Consider the following 20,222-nt stretch of genomic DNA (forward strand, 5'->3'; position numbering starts at 1 on the left):
CTCTTATAAGGACCTTTGTCATTGGCTTTATGGCTCACCCAGATAATCCAGGACACATCATCTCAAGATCCTGAACTTCGTTACATCTTCAAAGACCCTTTCTTCCAATAGGTTTACGTTCACAAGTTCCCAAGGCTTTGACATGGGTATACCATTCAACCCTCTTCATGCCTCAGCTCCCTCCTCTGTAAAAGGGGGATAATTGTGCCTACTTCATAGGCTTGCTGTGAGACTGAATGAGCTCGAAGTGCCTGGGACGTATTAGATAGTGTTAGTGTTATTCCTAATCTAAAAAGAAAAACAGCCACCCCTGCAGAGGCCAGAGTGGCTGGGGTGAAAGGGCCTGTGCCTAGAGAAGTCGCCCCTCGGGCAGCTGCTAACAGCCCATCCCCCATTGACTCCCACAGACAACGGCCCCGTAGGCAAACGTCGCACAGGCACTGCCACCGTGTTCATCACTGTTCTGGATGTGAATGACAATCGGCCCATCTTTCTGCAAAGCAGCTATGAGGCCAGTGTCCCCGAGGACATTCCTGAGGGCCACAGCATTGTGCAGGTAAGGTGGCCATGGCCCCCTGGGGCAGCTGGCGGGCTGGAGGCAGGCTCAGCCGCGCTCAGGTCTGAGTGCACAGGCTCAGTGGCACTGTGGCAGGGAGGGACAGCTGCTACGCCCAAAGCAGCCAGTGCTGTGGGGAAAGGGGGATCCAGGCCTCTCTTCTCTTCCCGGGAGAGTAGGCCCCCAGGGTATATACCTGAGGACAGGGCCCCGGCTCCCCAAAGAGCAGAAGGAACGCCTTGGCCCTCCTCTTTTCCCCCCTCCCTCCCAGCCCTCTCCTCGTCCCCCACCCCACCAGCAGGGCCTTTCAGAGCCGGGAGGAGATGGCAATGTCACATTTTCCCGGAAAGGCGTTAAGGAGAGAGCCTGGGCCCAGCGAGGCCCAGAACAGAGCGGCTTTCATGGGGCCCTTGGCCGAAGCTCCCCTTTTGGGAAGTAAACAGACACAAGAAGAAAGGGAGCAGACTCAGAGGGAGAATGGGCAGGACCTGAAAACGAGGCTGGGACGCCCTCCCCCAGCGCCGGGAGGCCTCAGTTGCTGGGCGGGGAGGGGAGCCAGGAATGAATTACCCTCTTCAGCAGCAAAGCTTTCCGACTTGGAGGCTGAGCCAAACACAGCAAATCCAGGCCTGTCCTCTAGGGCGGGCTCCGAGCTCGGGAGGCTGGGAGTGTGCCTGCCCTCCTGCAGCAGGACCCGGAAGGGGGCAGGAACAGGTCTCAGAGCAGGATCCTGACTCCCAGTGGCACCCAGAGTCAAGGAAGCCATGGGCATTTGCAAGGGTCTGGGGCTGGTTCCAGAAAGAGGAACGGGGAGGTTCCGTCCCTCTGGGCCTCCACTCCTGGGCTTGCAGAGCCCTAGCGTAATACCTACCACTCAGGGTCACTGCCAGGTCTCCCAGGGCCAGCCTGGGAACACACCTGGTGGCAAGGCCAGACCTTTGAGAGCCCCCCGCCCCATCCCCAGCCTTTCCTTCTCCTTCAGGCCTCAGGGCAGCCTTACCCATCACCCCTAGTGTCCAGGAAGAGAACAGCGAGGTCCAAGCAGGGCACCTGGCCAGGGGATGACAGGGTGACTGACTGTAGGCAGACTTCACCTGGGATCTCTCAGGGAGGCCCTAGGAGAGGGAACCAGGAAGAGGCTAACAGGGTGGAAGGGAGGGGGCAACAGCCCTTTGGGAGGCGGCCTGCCCTACTTTCTAAACTCGAAGAATTGTTTTCTATTACACAACACTCCTCGGGCAGAAATCCTAGAACCCATGAGTAAGACAAGGTAGCCCTGATTCTCCCCATTTCTAGGAGAAATTCAGGAACTAGCGACTTCTCCAAGGCCCTGGAAGTAAGTTTCTGGCTAAGTGGGACTTACCCTCTGATGTCACATTGACCTGGAAGGAAGGCTTCTCCAACAGGGCCTGCTCGCAGAGAGAGCTTCTCTCTAGAGGCATCCGAGGGAAGAAGAGGGCTTCCCCAGGACTCCTTAGGCTTTGGGGGAGTGGAGGGGGATGCACCCCTACTAGGCCTCCCTTCACTCTCTGAACAGACCCTCATACTTTCCATGCTGTAGCTGGTAAGGCAGAGGAAGAGTTTGGACACACTCTCACCCTCTGCAAGCTCCCGGGATCATAGGAAGGAGAAGACATAGACAAGGATGACCCACACTGCCAAGAGGAAGTGACCCCTGCCTGCCTTCCTTCCCAGAGGTGCTAGGAATAGGGGTGGCTCCAAGCAGGAGGTGGCTTTCAGCTGGAGGACAAAGAGGGCTTCGCTGAGGACGTGCCTTGTGAAGCATAAGGCACAGCCAGGGGAGGATATGCAGTGCAGTTTGCTTCATGTCTTGGGGCAAGATGAGGCTAGAAAGATAGTTCGGAGGCCGCTCCCAGAGGTCACTGAACACCCGACTAAGGAGCTCTGGCTTTATCCAGCCAGCAGTAGGGAGTCAGTAGTGGATTTGTTGCTGGGACGTGGTAAAACTAGAGCTCAGTCCTTGAGACCTGGCTGGCTGCACTGTGGGTCAGAGCAGGGTTGAGTGGACAGCCCCGTGGCAGAGCACAAGGTGGCTCTGGCCAGCTGACTCTCTAGGGCAGGAGCTAGGCAGGTCAGACCCCCTCTGCCTATTCTCCAAATGTGGGATCCAACCAAAGTATAGAACCCTGGCCTTGTGGGGAGAGGCTGAGGATTAGAGATCCCGAGAAGCCCACCCTGGGGTGGGATTGCTTCAGCAGGTAGTCAGTCAACGAGGCAATCACCAAAAAGACAGCATCCTAGTGAGGTCCAGACCTGAGGTTCCACAGCTGTCCTGGAGAGGTCTGGACCCTCCCACCCAAGGGGAGGCTGCCCCCTTCCCTTGATGAAGGCATGAAGCCACTGTGGTGTAGCCTCAGATCCTAGGTGGCATCACCTCCAGCTGCTGACAGTGCATCCTGTCACTCTGACGCAGCAACCGTCCTGGCTTCTGCAAGGAACTTCTTAATGCATCATCAGGCCCTTCCTGAGCCATCCTGACGTGGGTGCCTTGAAGGGGGACCAACAAGATCACAAGAGCTAGGATGTCTCGAGAGCCTCACCTGCCCCTCCACCAAGGGTGCCAGCTGCTCCTCTGGATTACTGGGTGAATGCTGGCAGGGCCCAGGACATCTGAGGAGAGGAGTCCCTGGATTCTCTTCTGCCTTGGGTTCTGAGTTGGCCCAGAGGGCAGAACAGTATCATGCCCTCAGTGTGGGCTGAGTATTTTGCTTGGCTGTAGGAAAACGTTGACCATTTGGCAACTCACGCTGGAATCCAAGCTGGGTTTTGGCATTGGAGAGTGGGCAGGGCTTCTGCTGGGAAGCAAGGGCACTGGTTCCTGGGCATGGTAGGCACCTGGTTGCCAGAGACGGACCCTGGGGAGCCAGGTTGTACTGTTCAGAGCCACGGACCATGCATCCAGATGGCTGCAGGTTCTCCACAATTGATCCAGCAATCTTTCAGCAGGCAGCAGCTAGAAGGTCTGCAGAGAGGAAGGTATTCTTCCAGGGACTGTCTCTGAGAAAGGCCATGGGCCTGGCACACAGGGAACCACCGGGGGCTAGCACATGGCCCAGGGCGTGTGGGCCGCTGCCCTCCTGCAGCCTGTGGTGCCATGCTGTGTATGAGGGAGGAGGATTGTGGGTAGATCCTGGAAGAGAGGGGGGAACCCCTTCACATCATCACATCTTGGTAGATTCTGTGCAGTCCCAGCCATGGTTGTCCTCGTGGTCTGGCAGAGGACGTCGAGGAGAGGGCCGGCCACGGCGGAAGCTATGCAGGGAGCAGCGCAGAGACCCCAGGCGTTTCCAGAGCCGGAGCTGGGGCTCACTGGAGCTCCCGGGGTGGTGGGGCATGCACTCGCGAGCCTGGCGGCTCGGGTCCAGTGCGGCTGGTTTGCAGAACGTCATGAATAGCAGGCAGGTGGCCAGGAGGAGAAAGATGCAGGCCAAGGCAATGAGCACGGGGAGGGGGCCCGCTGCTGCCAAGGGGATCCCCGGAGTGACAGGAGCTGTGAGGAAGGTGAGGGGGCTGGGGCCGTCTGTACTCATGGCTCCTGCAACGAGAGTGGGACAGAAGCTCAGAGGTAGATCAGCTGGACCCAGGGCTGCAGAGGGAGGGGAACACTGATGGAACGCTGCTAAACGAGCTGCAGATAGCAGCACAGCCATTGTACAGTGAGGCCCACAGAGGTGACAAGTCTAAGGTCACAGAGTGGATAAGCAATGGAGCTGGGCCTGAACTCAGGTCCTCCTCCTGCTATGTAGACCTTCCTTCCAGCCTGTGCAGGAGACAGAAGAGCAATGCCCTCCAGCATTTTAAAATCAATTCTCATGAGTTACAATAGAGTCTTGGACCTGAGAACTTGGGATCTAAGACCAGCTCCATCAGTAAGTTGCTCTGTGACCCGGAATGAGTCATGAATTATAGGACCTTGCAGCTGGCAGAAACTATAGCAATTACCTGATGCCAAGGCTACAAACCGGGGGCGCATCAGTGTGTTTCATTTGGTTCTTATAGTGTTTTTTTTTTTTATCAATTTGTGACTAGTTTAAAAACCACAAACAAACAAAAAAACTAGAGCTTTCATATAAATATCTGAATGTCTGGTGTCTCTTGAAATTTTAGAATTTCAACACTGGCGACATGGGTCCAGTTGTGCCTGGCACCCCGTGGCTGGGTCTGAGCAGCAGCTGCCCCCGTTATAGAGGACACTGGCCTTTAGCCGACCACACTCCCCACAGGTCCACTGCACACCTTGTGTCACCTCCCTGGCCCTGTGAGCATTCCTGTTGGTGTTTCCTGAGGCAGTCCAACCTGCTCCCATGACAAGTGAGGAAACTGAGGCCCATATAAGGGAAGACCAAGCCAGAGCCATGCTGCGAGCCAGTGGCCAAGCAAAGACCAGAACTAGGCTTCCTTATTCCTGGCCCCATAGCCTCGCCACCCCTCTGGCTCCCAACCCTCTCCCAGGGATCACTGAGCTGCTCTAAGACCAGTGGAAAATAACCCACAGAGAACAATGTCATTGACAGGGTGGGGTTCAACCCCCCTATATACATACCAGTTATCTGTTATCACTTAAGATCATCCCATGAGAGGGAACATGGCAAATGGTCCTTATAGATCAGGCTAAGTGTTTGGTTACCAATAAAAATGCTTACAGAGCCTAGCCAGTAGATAAGGTAGATAACGTGTGACCAAAGAAGACAGGTGAGCAGGTCTACCTGAAGAGTACTCTCAAGGACGTGGAGGCACCTTAGTCGGGCTGATGGAATGCCGCAAGGCAGGCCCAGTATGGTCAGCTCCTCCAGTTTTCCCAAGAAGCCAGAAATCTGGATTTTTTGGCAAATTTGCTGATTTTAAAGGTTGGCAACTAATTCAGATTTGGTTAAGGGGAGAGAGAGAGAAAAAAAAGAGAGAGAGATTACAAAGACCAAACTTGATTCCAAAAAACTCAAAATGAATTTTCAAATATTTCAAACACTAAAACAGGCCAAAGAAAACACATAAGCAGGCTTTGCCGGCCAGCATTTGTGATCTTTGATTTCTGCAAACATAGGATAGGAAATCCCAAAGAAGGCCCAATCATGATCATTTCTTTCTTTTTGACCTTGGAGACTTTTATGAGACTGGAAAGCAGATTAGTCTAACTCACAGTCAGGAGTTGCTAGCACTAACACTCTGTAGGATGAAGGGCTTCAAGTCACACCAACGCTCTGCAGGGGGCTAGAGTCCCAGGTCGGCAGGGAGTGGAGAGAGGCCACCCCACCCCCACCCTCCTGAGTCCCTGTCCCCACCCCAGGCACTCACCAGCAGCTGTAGGACCTAACTCCCGGCTCCCTGCTCCCAGCCTCCTTCCTGCCTGCAGCCTTGCCTGTGCCCAACGGACTTAGGGCATCCAGTATACCCCACCCCACCTCCCACCCACACCCTAGCACCACTCCTTCCAGCATTTCCAGGCAGAGCACGACCCCTCCCAGCTGGAAACTCTGATGTCCGTCTAGCTGCCCAGGGCCTCTGCCTTGCAGGCATCCCCTAGAGAGCTTTCTGGCTGGGCAGCCTTATGTGGATTGGCCCTTCCTCGAATCTGAGCAGGAAGGAGGGATGGGTTGTGCCCACGGCCATCGCCCACAGGGAGAAAACTGGCTGTCCCTCTATCCCACTCGGCTTTGCTTGGCTGGGATAAGAAAAGGATGGTCTGAAATGGAAGAAGTCTCAATCCTGCTAGTCCTACTGTTATTTCGAGGCCTTCACATGGATCGGGAGACCTCATCAGGTTAGCAAAGCAAGTCCTGGCTTCAGTCCTTGAGGAAGCACTTTAATAAGAAGATAAATGAGGCTGTAATTAGCATCTGAGCAGTTCCCTTGGAAGCAAGAGATTCCAAAGTGTTTGAAAACAACAAGCAGCCCTCCCTGGAAGATTTGCAAGGCCAGCTGCCAGGCCCCCTTGATGCCCGCTCTGACCAGCCAGGCCGGCTGGCTCTTGGTCCACCAGACCAAGGCTAGGAGTCACATTGAGGGCAGGTGAAGTCTCTCCCATACCACTGCAGTCCAAGGCACACTGGCAGGCCCTGCTCTGGACATAGCTCTGCAAACTCAGTCTAGAACCTTCTTTTTTGCCTCAGAGCTCCATAGAGCAGGTCCTATGAGCAGAGGGACTGACCTCAGAGCACATCTTACTGGATGGCCTCAGGCTAGCCACTACCCCTCATTGGGCCTTCTTTCCACTCTCTACATACGCAGAGCAATTCCCCAAGTCTAAGCACACCCACTCATCCTTCCCCAGAGTACCCCAGCAAGATTCTGGCCCCACTTTCCTCACCAGGCCTTCTCCTGCAGTCCCCCAAGCACTGACCTGAGAGCCAGCCCTCAGCGGACCTAAGCCGGTGGAAGTTCTCAGCTGTCCAGAGGAGGCCCGAGGAGCACAGGGTGCCACCCGTGACCCCAGCTTGCCCTGGACTCTGCAGTGCCCTGCGTCTCTCAGTCAGCCAGGCTGGGCAGAGTAGGCTGTCTCCCTTCACTCTCCTGCTTGACCTGGCTTTGTCTGGAAGAGCTTGGGCGCTGCCTTGGGGGAGGGGACACCTAAGAGGGTAGGGATGGCAGCTAGGTTGGGCTGAGGGAGAGGGGAGCTGTGCTCCAGAGCCTGCCCGCGGCCTTATTGTAGCCTGTCTCCTTGGAGCCCTCTCGAGGGGCGGAGGCACTGGGGGAACGCACGGGGGAGGGTTTCAATGCCTCTGCACCCCCGTTACTCTCACCTTCCCCTGTTGGACATTTGAATGGTACAGTCGGGCGGCAGCCAGTGGGTCGCTATTCAGTGCCTGCCAGCCTCCAGGTTACTGGGGAGAGGGGCTCCCGGCAGGAGGGGAATAGGCAGAGAGATGGGCCCTGGTAGCCCCTGAGGCCCCTCCTCCCCTCCTGGTCCTTGGGCCCCTCACCTTCCAGCCTTCTCCATAAACTTCCCAGAAAAGTATTTTTCCTTTGAACGTGTCTGGTTACAAAAGTGAGGGGTGAGAGGCATTTTCAAAGGTCAAAGAGATCACAGGGCAGAAAGCCTAGGATTGAAGGACAGCTGAGGCTGTGCTCCTCACAGCCCTCTGGGTGGGCCCTTTGGAGACCCTCCAGGCATTGGCTGTCCCCACACCACACCACACACACACACACACACACACACACACACACACACACACACACACACGGTGACACCCTCTCCCAGCCTCCTCTCTTCCCTGAAGACTGAGCTGCCCTGGCAACCAGCTGCCTGTTTAGGAGCCTAAGTCTTAAGCAGCTTCTCCAGCAAGGACGCCCAAGCTCTCAGAAATACAACATGGGTTGGAGGGAGTTGCGGCTCTGCCCAAGACCTGAGCCTGGGGCTCACCCCCTTTTAGAGAACCCTAATTTTTGGTATTTAGCTTCTTCCTCCCGCCCTTAGCCCCTGACCACAAAAGAAGCATTCTCTGCACAGCCCGAAATGGAAGGGAGCCTTCCGTGGACTGTCAAAGTCCATTAAATGACGCAAGTGTCATCTCATCCAGCCCCCTCTCAGATGATAAAACTGAGGTCCAGAGAGGTGTGGCCTGGCCGGGGTCACCCGGTCTAGAAGCAACCACATAACCCACCACTCTAAGTAGTAACTGAGGTTCCTAGGAGCTCAAAAGGCTGAAGGAGGGAACTGTGGGGGTATGGGCAGACCTAGTCAAGCTTGGATCCATCACCCACCTTCTCCCTGCTCTCCCAAAGGACCTGGAGCGAGATCGGGGAGGAGAGCTACAGGTCCCCCGCCATGGACAGCGTGGCGACATCAACAGTCAGGTGTCCTCGTGGGGGACAAGAAAGACAGACATGTCCCCCTTCTCTCCCACACCCCGGGCCCCAGTGGAAGCCACAGGTTTGGGCAGGACGGGCTGGGAGTGGTGTGCAGGGAAGGAGTAAGGCTCCACAAACATCTTCCCTCCCTGTGGAGTGGGGTTCAAGAAATAACCTCATATCTCTTTCTTCCTTAGCTAACAGCCACAGATGCCGACGAGGGCGAGTTTGGCCGTGTGTGGTACCGCATCCTTCAAGGTGAGTGGCCTCAAATACTGTACACACGGGTGGGCCAGAGGGAGGAAACGGGACAGTCTCCTGTCATTCATTTGCACCAAGTTGGATGTCTTTTAAGTGAGGGTGCTGCATTTGATTGCTTTGCTCCTGAAGTTGCTTATGTCCCATGATAGGACATCACCCTAACAGAGGGGGTCTTGGGGACGAGTGCAACCCCCAGCAGTGAGCTCCTCAAAAATTGAGTACCATTGGCTTAACATGTATCATGCACCCATCCGTGAACCAATCACTATGGCCTTAGACATTAGGACAGTGCCCCCCAAGCTTCCCAAAATGATCTCATTGGCCAGCTAAAGTCATGTGATGATCCCTATCCCTGAACCAATCACTATGGCCAGAGACTAAACTATACTGATCTGCTTGCTCCTGGAATCCGGGGTGAAATCACCCCTACACAAAGCACATGGACTAAGAGTGGAGGAGGGCGGATCTCCAGAGGAAAATCAGGGTGCTGTTACCACAAGACAGGGCACTGGGTGCTGGACCAGCCCAGAGATGTCCATGAACTCCTGGCTTCCACCACCCTCAGAGAATCTGGTTTTGATTCCTCTTTCTATAGTGCCCAGATCCCTCTGAAATATTGAACCCACTGACACCTCTGGGTCTCAGAGGATCCCAGGCTTTCCATAAGGAGGGCCCAGGGGAACACCTGTCCCTTCCCTCAAATCCTGCCCGGCCAGGACAGTATGAGGCAGAGGACTGCTGGCCACTGTGGACTTCAGCCAAGCTCCTGAGACCGCCAGTCAGGGTCAGCATGCTAGGGGGCCTGGACTTCCCTTCTTTCCCCTCACACATGATTCTACAAGGATTCTACTTCAGGGCAGAGCCCATGCAGCTCATCTGTCTCTCCACACAGGTAACTATGGCAACTTCTTCGAGATCGATATCGACAGCGGGCTCCTGATGCGAGGGCCCCGGCCCCTGGACCGGGAGCAGGACGCGTCCCACGTGCTGACCGTGGAGGCCTACAACCATGACCTGGGCCCCATGCGGAGTTCCGTCAGGGTGAGGCCAGGGGTGGGCTGGGGTGGCTCTCAGACAACCGGTCGGCAGGTCATGAAGCCCCGCACCCTCTTCAGTGCTGACCTCAGGACTGGGCTAAGGCCGTAGCTGGACTGGAGATGGTCGCCAGGTGGGGCCTGGCAGGGCAAGGCTGCCACTGATGTGGGTGCTGAATGATACCTGGAGCTAGGGGTGCGGTGGAGGTGCCATGCCACAGGCTCAGTCCAGGGACCTTGGCCATGTCATTTTGCTGTTCTTCCAGATGTGGAAAGGGTTCCATGATACTGATGTCTGTCCTAAGGGATAAGAAAGGTACCCTTACCATACGTACCCCTTATATCTGTACCCCTTATATCTGTATAACTCTCTAGGATGAGCCAAAGAAATCTCACATATATGGTCTTAGAGCTGTAGATGTTGCCAACTTCATTTTACAGATGAGGAAACTGAGGCATAGAAAAGTCGTTAGTGACAGACCTCAGAGCCCAGGTCTCTTTGAGCCCAAGTTGGGTGCTCTTTCCACTGAAAGTGTCCCTCAAATATCCCAGCTGCCCTGTCAAATGTATTCTTTTCTGCCCACGCTCACTCACCTGAGGCCTCTCCTCTAGGCAGCTGGAATCAAGTCAACCTTCATCTTCCTGAATGGTCAAAAACAGACACACAAATATCCCCACTGGCTGGGCCGGTTTGCACATGCTCCTGCCAAGTGGCAGGGGGATGACTGAGATAACCTCTCAAGGTCACCCACCCTACTCCCACTGCACACTCAGCAGCTCACAGCCCCTTCCCCTAAACTGGGTGGAAAATGAGTCAGACCCCAAGAGGTGAAGAGTGGGAGGGAGATGGGAAACGTCAGACCGAAGGACTTCTACCCAGAACTGAGTGGGGCAGAATCTACCCCTCTTATCAGCCCCATCTCCACCCGCTGTTTTCCCCAGGCTGGAAACAATGAACAGAGGCCTGTCTGGAGTCACCATCACATGGGGTGCTAGGGACTGGTGACTCAGCCTTGGACCATCCTGCTGGTGTCCCCGAAGCTCTGCCCCAGAAAGAGATGGGACAGGAAACCTGGGTCCTTAGGGCTGCCCATCCAAGTGAGATCTGCCCAGGTGGAGATGGCTGAGAGGGGCAGACCCTCTGGGGTTTTTATGCCTTGGGACTGCTTGGAACAATTTCAGGGCCCCGGTGACTGAGGGTGAAACACAGCTACTTGAACGTGCACCACAGGCAGCCCCACACGTCCACGCTCACCTGTATGACTGTGAATTGCTTATTCACATGATCAACATACACAGACGTCAGAACCTGCACTTTGTGGGGCCAACTTCAGGCCACAGAGTAACTGACATCAGCATAGCTGGGGTTGACTCCCTTTTTTCAGGCTGCCTGGCCACAACTCTCCTTAGAGCAGGTCCACACCCTCACTCCACACCCTCCCAGGAGCAGGTCAGCACCTCTGCTCCTGTCAGTGCCTCAGTATGGTGGCTACAAACCTTTGTTAGCCACAAACCTTTTTTTAAAAAAAATGGTAGGCACTGTGTAAAACAGATCAAAGCCAGGCTGTGCCAGTCGGGTGCAGGGATGGGACAGCCAGAGCCACCCCTGCTTAGCCACCCTCCCCTTGCTCTTCTCCTCAGGAGCCCTGAGGAATAACAAACCCTCATATAGCACTAAGTCTGTGCCAGGGACTTTCCTAAGTGCTTTGTGTACTTGAACTCATTTAATCCTCATAGCAGCCCTATGAGATAGGCACTGCTATTATACCCGTTTTATAGATGAAGAGATTGAGGCAAAAAGGGATTAGCCCACATGGTTAGGTCACGCAGCAGTAAAGGAGGAGCCAGGCTTCACACCTGGCAGTCAGCTCAGGCCTGTTCTCTTAACCACTGCCCTACGATGCCTCACACAAGGCTCTTCAGAGCACACAGACCACTGCTGCCTTATCCCCAAAGAGTCATTTTGAGGTGGGGATTTGGAAGCTGGCCCCTGTGGCGGGGGCTAGATGGCTCTTTTGATACACAGTCCTCACACCCCTGAGCCCCAGGAAAGCCAGGACCTTCCTGGAGACGATGTGGGGACTCCATCTTTGCCCTGGGTTCATTTTCTCAGGAAACCATCCACATTTCTCCTGTTGCTGCCTCAGTGAACAGGGACAGCCCAGATGGAAGGGCCAGGGAGCACAGAGCAACATGTTCCTTGTGGAGACTGCGGGCCTCAGGTGCACATCGCAAGTACACACACACACACACACACACACACACACACACGCACACGCTTGCACACACATTTCCTGTCTGGTCCCTGTCACAGGGCACAGCAATGGACGGAAAGTAGAGCTGGTACTCCTCAGGGCCCAGTAACTCAGTAGCTGAGCCCTCCTGCTCAGCAAGAATTTGGCAACCCTGTGTGTTTCCTGTACATCTGTGTCTCTCAGGTTTGCAAACCACACACCATTTTGCCCTTCTGCCTCTGCTGCTAAAAACAAGCTGAAACCAACAGGAGGAGAGTGGCACGCAGCCAGCCTCCTGGAGGATGGGCCACACCCAGGCTCCACGCTACCTCCATCCACTTGTTATCGTACTCAGACTAGCCCTGTGTTTTCCCCACGACCCTTGGAGTCAAAGCCATTTGGACAAGCAGACTCGGGAAGGGGAAGGCTCACAGTTTTGAAAGATGGATAGTTAGTTTCTGTTTACAGAAAGAGAGCTCCCGAAATGCAACCATACAAATCCCCACCCCCACCACCACCCCCCAGGGGATTCTCATGCTCACCAAAGCTTGAGAACCACTGAGTTCTGTTTTGGTACAAAATCAGTGGATCATCCCCGCCCTCACCCACCCAGGATCGCCCCAGCCAAGTTCTTGGGGAAGCCAAACTTAGAAGGTTTCTGCTTGTGAGCATCTGTGCAGTAGAGTGGGCACTTTAGTTTGCATAGTGGGTTCTGGGTGTCTGGACATGAAAATTTGATGACACAGCAGGGTTGCAGGAACCCCAGGAGCAGGGAAGTAGAGAAACCTTTATCCCCATGTGCCCCCTCCTCCCTCCAGCCCTGTCACCCCATCCACCTCAGAGTTTCCACCATTCAGGCCACCATTTCTGCTTATACCAACAGAAGCCCTTTACTTCTCTCCAGCTAATGCCCAGCTAAACCCAGAACAGAAGCCAGGGCTGATCCCAGCAGCAGTGTTCAATCAGAAACCAAATATTCATGCTTTCAAATAGCCTGTGCCTCAGGGCCCCGCCATTACTGCTGTGACCACGTGTGAAATCTGTGTCATGCATCATTGCCCCTGGCCCATTTGTTCCCCCCTCCGCTCTGCTGGCAAGCTCTGCTGGCCCTGGTTCTCATAGGCTGGAAGGAGGGTGTATCTCCTGTTCTGAGGCCAGCTTGTCCCCAGGATAGAGTGAAGAGCAGTAAGGTTGGCAGATTGGGAACCAGGAGAACGCTGCCTCTCTTTCCAGCTCTCTCAATTACCATGAGGCCATGAGCAAGTCCCTCCCCATCTCTGGGCCTCTGTTCCCCTATCTGGGAAAGAAGGAGAAACCTGGGCCTCCGTACAGCTCCTTAGCACCAGTACCCTGTGGCTTAGCTCCCCTCCCCACCACACTGGTCCTTCTGGACACGGCCCTGGTCCTGTCCATGCCTGGGCCACACCCTACCCATGCTCCTGTGTGTGTGAGGGGCGGAGGCAAGTGATGTGGCAAAAAGAAGTTTACATCTCCCCATAAACATCTTTTAAATGGTTTTGTTTTTTGTTATGTAAGACATACGTATTCATTAAAGAGACATTAGAAAGTACAAATAAGCAGTGATGAAAATTATTATTCCACAATTCAGAAATAGCCTCTGTTTGGGCGGTAGTGCCCGGAAGCAAATCCCGACACAAGGATGAGTGTGAAAGTGATTAATAGGAAGCATCTTCGGGAATAGCCGAAAGGGATGTGAGATCAGAAAGGAAAGGCAGCTAGAAAGTAGCACAGAGGGAACTGGGACTGAGTCCCATAGGAAGCTCTGGAGAGAGTCACCTCAGTTGCCCTAATCAGGTCCCGGGAGCCAACATGTTTATACTGTGCACCCATCAGTCAGTGACTAAGGGGCTACCCCAGGAGACATAATTCCCAGGCACTTCCAGCTGTGTGGGAATGTGGGTCCCAGCAGCCTAAGTGGGTGCTGACCATGGCAGCGGGAACACCCAGAGAAGGTGCCTGAGAATCTAGAGGGGTCTGAGAACTGACATCCTCTGCTACAACCATAATTAACATTTTTATGCCTGTTCTCCCAGACACATTTTGGTCTTTGAATGGGGTCACTTTAAACCTTTTCAAGCACTTTTGCAGGGCCTGGCTCATTTTGTCTTCATAACAACCCTAGGAGTGACACGGGGCATGAATTATTATATCGATTTTACTGTTTCATAACTGAGAAACTTGATGGCTCAGAAGATTCACTGATTAGTCACAGGTTCCCACGGGGTTAGTAGCAGAGCCAAGAGAAAGATAAGGTCCGTTCTTTAACAAGTGACATTTGAGCATCTGCCGTGTGCCAGGTACTGTGCAAGGTGGGAGGACACAGTGACCAACTAGACAGCCTCACTGACCCTGTGCCCCTGGCCCGGCTCCTACAGGTAATAGTGTATGTAGAGGACGTCAACGACGAGGCCCCCGTCTTCACGCAGCAGCAGTACAGCCGCCTGGCGCTTCGAGAGACCGCGGGCATCGGCACATCGGTCCTCGTCGTTCGTGCCACAGACCGAGACACTGGTGAGGCCAACAGGGGCAGCCAGGGAGCCCCATTCCCCAGAGTCACCCTCCCCCCGCTTATCCCTCCTGCTCCTGTGGGGCCTGTCATCCTTTGGATTCCTCAGGCTCCCCCATTCAGTGGCTTCCAGGCCAGGGAGGGGCTCCTGGGATAGTCTTGGTGACATCGTCACCAGATGCCCAGGCCTAGGAAGGCCAGGGTCAAGGGGAGTTGTCCCAGTCTCCAGATTGAGAGTGGGGCGGCCACTAGCTTGGGAAGTCCAGATCTGTCATCACAGGACCCCCAGCAGCTCCCAGCTCGCCTTTGGCGAGGGGCTGGGCAGGGCTGGGAGAGGTGAAGGACTTGTCAGGAAGCCCCCTGGAGAGGCTCCCGGAGCTGCTCCTGGTTTCCCAGTTCCTGTCCTTCCTTCATGTCCACTGTCCTGGTGGCTCCCAGCCCAGCCCCACCCCTGTCAACATCCCCAGCTCACCTGGGGCACGGAATGGGGTGGAAGGAGAAATTGGCCTGATTTCTCTCAGGTGGATTGCTCTCCCTTACGTGGCACATGTATACAGCTCAGGTCACATCCATCACAGTGGCCCAGTGGTTCATGACTCTTTCTGGGTCAGGAATCCCTTTGAGAAATGAGTGAAAGCTATTGATCCCTCCCCAGAAAAATTCAGAGTGTTGAAAACCATTTCAAGGAAGTCTGGGATTTCCTGAGTGGTATTATGACCACGCCCCTCAAAGTCTACGGACTTCAGCCAGGAATCCCACCTCTAGCTCCTGGATGAAGGGTGTATTTCAGAGATTTGGGGTACAGGAGTCGGGGGAACAGGGGGAGGTATCTCTGTAGCTGGAACTCTTCAGCTGGAGGGACCCAGTGAAGGCTTGGCCACCTCTGAAGATGCTGCCCCTGGTGACCTAACACTTTCTAGATCAGTGCCCCCGCTACTTGAGATCCATAATTTCCCTACCATCTCTTTTTCCACATACACAAGGGAGGTGCTTGAGCTTAAATTTTGAAGTTCCAGAAGTAAAACAACCCCTCCGGCATACCCCTCCTGCCCAGACCGGCCCCAGAGGGGGCCAGCAGTGTGTTCTGGGTCTTGCCATCCACGTGGACTTTGATCCTGCCCTCTGCTGCACGCCTTGGGACAAGCCGGCCCACAGGTGGGGGGTGGTATGCTCTGGGTAGGCCAGCTAAGGCCCCTCACCCCGTCCCCCCAGGGACAGCAGTGTGTGTGCTGTGGGCAGCCCTACCCCCATCCGTGACTGTACAACCTCCTGCATCCTCCTGCAGGGCCCGGTGGCCTGGTCACCTACCGCATCTTGTCAGGCGCGGAGGGGAAGTTTGAGATTGATGAGAGCACAGGGCTCATCACCACCGTGGATTACCTGGACTACGAGACCAAGACCAGCTACCTGATGAACGTGTCTGCCACCGACCAGGCACCCCCCTTCAACCAGGGCTTCTGCACCGTCTACATCACTTTGCTCAATGAGCTGGATGAGCCCGTGCAGTTCTCCAATGCCTCCTATGAGATTGCCATCTTGGAGAACCTGGCACTGGGCACCGAGATTGTGCGGGTCCAGGCCTACTCCCCTGACAACATCAACCCGATCACCTATCGCTTTGACACCTACACCAGCGCCCAGGCCAAAGGCCTCTTCAAGATAGATTCCTTCACGGTGAGGGAGGCTGGGGCCAGACACAGCAAAGGCTCAATCCTTTTAAAGTTAACCAACATTTATTGAGCTCCTTCTATATGCATAGCACTCTTTACGTTGTCATAAAGTATCTTTGAGATAAACATCTCTGTAATACATCCCTTTTAATATTTAGGGATTAGATAAAGTTTATACCTAGGCAACCTGATATCCTTCTTGTTACTAGACAATGAAAGCTGTGCAAATATCATGTTTTCCTTTTCACTGTGGCTGTTAGGAAGCTCAGATGTAAATATTGCGCTTTGTTGCAATAGCTAGTTTTAACTAGGTATCTAGTGCTGCAATCTCTTATCTACTGCCTGGATCTTATTCTTTCATCTTTGCTTTAGTGTGTTGTTGTTGTTTTTTATCCAAATCCCTTCTTTGAAAAATAGGCAAGGTAATAATCACTGCAATGGGCCAGGCCTTGTCCTGGGGCACATTGGGAACACAAAGATGAACAAGACCTCCCCCAGGCCTCAAAGAGTTCTAAGGCTAGGAGTAGAAGTGGGAATAGTCAAGGATGCAAATCAGAGCATCACAAGGGAAGATGTGAAAAGAACAACAGAGGTATAGTGGAGTTCCCTTGGAGCCAAATAACAGAGCGTTTAAACCTGGCTGGGGAAGCAGGAAACCTACATGAAAGAGGTGGTGTCTCAGTGGGAATGAGAGAAGTAGGATTTTAACCTACGGAGCTTCATGGAGAAGTTATGCCAGGCAGAGGGAGTGATGTGAAGGTCGGACAGTGGGCAGAGTGTTCAGGATTAGCGAGGGGTCTGGTTTGGCTGCAGCAGGGGACTGCTTGGGGGCAGCGCGGGCTCTGACTGGTGGGTGCAGTGTTGCCATTTGAACATCTGGCCTCCATCCTGCAGGGTGTGATCACAGTCAAAGGCCTGGTAGACCGGGAAAAAGCTGACTTCCACACCTTGACAGTGGTGGCAGACGACGGCGGCTCCAAAGTAGATTCCACTGCGGTGAGTGGGTCCCCGGCTGAGAGCCCCATTGGTGTAGCCTGTCACTGCCCCAAGTCACCCCAAAACCCACATCTTCACCAGCCAACGTGTAGGCCAGGCAGTAGGCAAGGCAGTAGCCCAGGGGCAGTGCTGTGGCTGGTCATGCCATACCTTTCAGAGCTGCCTGGGGCTGGGATGAGACCTCAGACAGGCGGGGTGCGGGAGCCTTCTCCAAAGACCCCTGTTTGGAGTGTGTGTGGGGCAGGGGGGCTGGAAGAGCTGCCGTCTGCTAACTGCCTACATCTTTGCCTTTTCTCTCCCTTGGCCTCCTGCCGTCTCCGCCTACAGAAGGTGAGTAGCCTGGGGACTGGGGATCTCCCTGGTGCTGTTGGCTGTGGCCAGTGCTAGCTCGGGCTCTGTGTGGCACTGGACCTTCCTACCTCCCCTGGAGAGACGACACGTGGACAGACCTGCAGCAGGTCCCTGCTCAGACCCTTCACAACCGTCCCAGTTCACCCACTCTCACTTGAGTCCAAGCCCCTCTCAGACGCATACCCCGTGTCCAGCTCTGCTGTGTCTGCCCTCCTTGTCCTGCCGAGCCCCCATGGGATCTTGGGGTGGGGGTGGGAGTGCTAACAAGGAACAAGTGGAATACACAGTGAAAGAAACACTGAGGCCTCATCCCAGCTCTACCCCTCCCCAGCTGTGTGACACAGGCAAGTTTCTCAACCTCTCTGTGCTGCCTTTCCTTGGGGTCTAAAATGAGGATCACGCCAGCAGCTCTGCCTCCTTCGGATGATGTGATGAAGATGGCAGGAGATGGTGGATAGGAAGCCCCCTGTAAACTAGTCTTGGAGAAGGGTGCTATAGGAGTGATCTCTGTAAAGGGGGTTGGTGTAAGGAGCATTATACTGCAGTGTATGGAAGGCGGAGCGCACAGTGCCAGGGTCTGGGGAGAGCTGGGTAAGGTGTGAGCCATCCTCCTCCAGGACTCTAAATAAAGGCAGGGAGACCATGTGCTGGGAGCACTACAGGGAGGGCGACTCCTGAGGTCAGAGGTGTCTGGCAAGGGTCCTAGGAGGGTGAGAGAGATGGGAGAGGCAGGCAGGTGACCTCAGGCTGGGTGTCGAAATCAGGATGAGCTCCAAGGGAGGAGGGGTCCACTCGGATGGCACCCTGCAGTGATAATAATAACATTTAGCAACTGATTTGGCTTGGGCACCGGCCAGTCAGGTCTGAGGCCATCTGTAGACCATGTGGGGTGCCCCGTTCATCATCAGCCTTGGTTACGGCCACATTTTCACTCCCTGCTGGGTCCCTGTCACATCAGTCTGAAGGGATAGGAGCCAGCTGAGTATGCAGGCTAAGAGTCGAACGCAGCTGCTTGTGGTCCTTTGCCCTACGGCTCCCCAGAGGGCCCTGGCTCCAGTGGCCCTGGTTGTGGCTTGACCACGTCCAAAGCCCTCTCCATCCACAGGACCAGCCTGCGGGTGAGTGAGGCAGTGAGCAGCACTGTGCCCACACAGCTCCCCCCGCCGGGTCCCCCCAGAGGTTCCAGAGGGCAGCTGGTGAGCAGAGCCCTCAGTGGTGGGCAGGTGCCCTGTGCCCTGCAAGTCCTAGCCCCCCCAGCCAGAGGAGCTAAGACTCAGAGAGGTTACCTGAGGCCCCCTCCCTGGACTTCAGCAGCCTCATCTATAAAATAGGCCAGAGGCCCCTTACCCTTGTTGTCATGAGGCGCCCAGGAGCTGAGGACAGGTGGACACCGCTAAGCAGCTGGGATGCTCCCCCTGAGCTGCGGAAGCCCCTTCGTGGACCAGATCGCCCACTTCCTCTGCGTGGGCTGGCATGGGCCTCTCAGAGTACATGCTTCTGCACAGTCCCCTGTATTTCCACAGCTGCTTCACCCTCTTCCAGGAAGCAGGACCCCTACCCTTTTGCTCTGCCCTGGCTTCCTCTCAGAGGCTCCTGGGGCCAATGCCCCCAGATATGCCAGCCCTGTTAGTCCTAAAATTGTTAGAGGTGGTAGGGTGGAGGCAGGCTGAGGGACCTTTTAGAGATGCTACCATTTCCTCCGTGAGGCCGGAACCCCAAACCACAGCTCACCTACACCTGACTCCTCCCAGCCGCTGAGAGGGGTGGAGAGGCAGCAGGAAGGGACAGGTTGCGGGGCGGGGGGGGGGCGGATAGCTCTGCTGTAAAAGTTCTTGACTATAACACCCTCAGGCCCTAAGGGGATGGAGCAGGGAGATCTGGACCAAGAGGCCCTGACGGGGAACACAGACTCATGTCTAATTCCCATTGACCTTGGCACCTACCCTCCCGCCTCATCCGCTGAGGCTGACTCCCGCTGCTGATGGGACCTCACAAAAATCATGATCATTAGAGTAGTAATCATAGACGGAGCACCTGCTATGGGCCAGGCTCTGGGCTGGGCTCAAGGTAGAACAGGAAACCAAAATCAGACACAGCCCCTGCCTATGCATGCATAAGATATAGTGAGGGAAAGACACTGATCTCCATACAATAAATGTATGGGAAGAGAGAGAGAGAGAGAGAGAGAGAGAGAGAGAGAGAGCGCGCAAGCCTATAGTATGATGTCAGGAAAATCGAGGAGGGCTTCCCTGAGGAAGTAACTCAAGCTGAGATCCCCAGAAAGCATAGCAGTTTCCACAGCCAAGAAATAAGAGCATTTCAGGCAGCGGAAACATGTACACAGGCCCCGTAGTGGGAGGGGAGCATGAAGAGCCCTAACAAAGCCTTGACCCACGTGGAAGAGTTTGGGAGGGATCAGAGCACAGGAGTCTTGTTTGTTTCTGCCTTGGGAACAGCGTGGTGGGTATTATTATGCCCATTTCACAGGTGAACATACTGGGGTTCCAGGACATCACAGAAATCCCTGACGAAAATTTATGATGGATGGGCAGAGTCTTGCCAGGCAAGAAGCAGGACAGGGACCACCACGCGTCACCCTTTACCTTTTTGTTTGCTCGTTTATACCCCCGCCCCCCCGTATCCCAGTGCTATAGGTGTTCTTGTTCCTATTTTCAGCTGAGAAAATTGAAAATCAGAGAGGTTGAGTAACTTTCCAAAATTGCACAGTTAGTAAGTGGTGGAGCTGGTCCTGCTATGAAGCCTGGGCTCGTTGCCTTGTGGTTTTAA

The 20,222-nt window shown here is 54.7% G+C and overlaps 2 protein-coding genes across 7 annotated transcripts in view; one reads left to right on the top strand and one right to left on the bottom strand.

The window, feature by feature from the left end:
• CDH23 (cadherin related 23) overlaps positions 1 to 20,222 on the top strand; it is a 430,582-nt gene that overhangs the window by 335,011 nt on the left and 75,349 nt on the right. The window contains exons 25-31 of the mRNA XM_019624627.1: positions 408 to 556; positions 8,560 to 8,620; positions 9,516 to 9,664; positions 14,288 to 14,423; positions 15,704 to 16,092; positions 16,983 to 17,084; positions 17,412 to 17,414. Coding sequence (XP_019480172.1) covers positions 408 to 556; positions 8,560 to 8,620; positions 9,516 to 9,664; positions 14,288 to 14,423; positions 15,704 to 16,092; positions 16,983 to 17,084; positions 17,412 to 17,414 — 989 coding nt within the window. The remainder of the gene's footprint in view (positions 1 to 407; positions 557 to 8,559; positions 8,621 to 9,515; positions 9,665 to 14,287; positions 14,424 to 15,703; positions 16,093 to 16,982; positions 17,085 to 17,411; positions 17,415 to 20,222) is intronic.
• CUNH10orf105 (chromosome unknown C10orf105 homolog) lies at positions 861 to 19,100 on the bottom strand. Of its 6 annotated transcripts, XM_019625390.1 has the most exons (4): positions 18,783 to 19,100; positions 9,842 to 9,957; positions 5,284 to 5,432; positions 861 to 4,112 (listed from the first exon to the last, which is right to left on the bottom strand). In XM_019625390.1, exon 4 carries the CDS (start codon positions 4,105 to 4,107, stop codon positions 3,739 to 3,741), a length of 369 nt encoding a protein of 122 aa, XP_019480935.1. In that variant the 5' UTR covers positions 4,108 to 4,112; positions 5,284 to 5,432; positions 9,842 to 9,957; positions 18,783 to 19,100; the 3' UTR covers positions 861 to 3,738. The 6 variants fall into 6 exon arrangements, with proteins under 6 accessions (XP_019480935.1, XP_019480947.1, XP_019480939.1 ...); XM_019625402.1 differs by lacking the exon at positions 9,842 to 9,957; XM_019625394.1 differs by lacking the exons at positions 9,842 to 9,957; positions 18,783 to 19,100 and adding an exon at positions 6,915 to 7,193.

Source organism: Hipposideros armiger, unplaced genomic scaffold (genome assembly GCF_001890085.2).
Source record: "Hipposideros armiger isolate ML-2016 unplaced genomic scaffold, ASM189008v1 scaffold_15, whole genome shotgun sequence".
Lineage (NCBI taxonomy): Eukaryota > Metazoa > Chordata > Mammalia > Chiroptera > Hipposideridae > Hipposideros > Hipposideros armiger.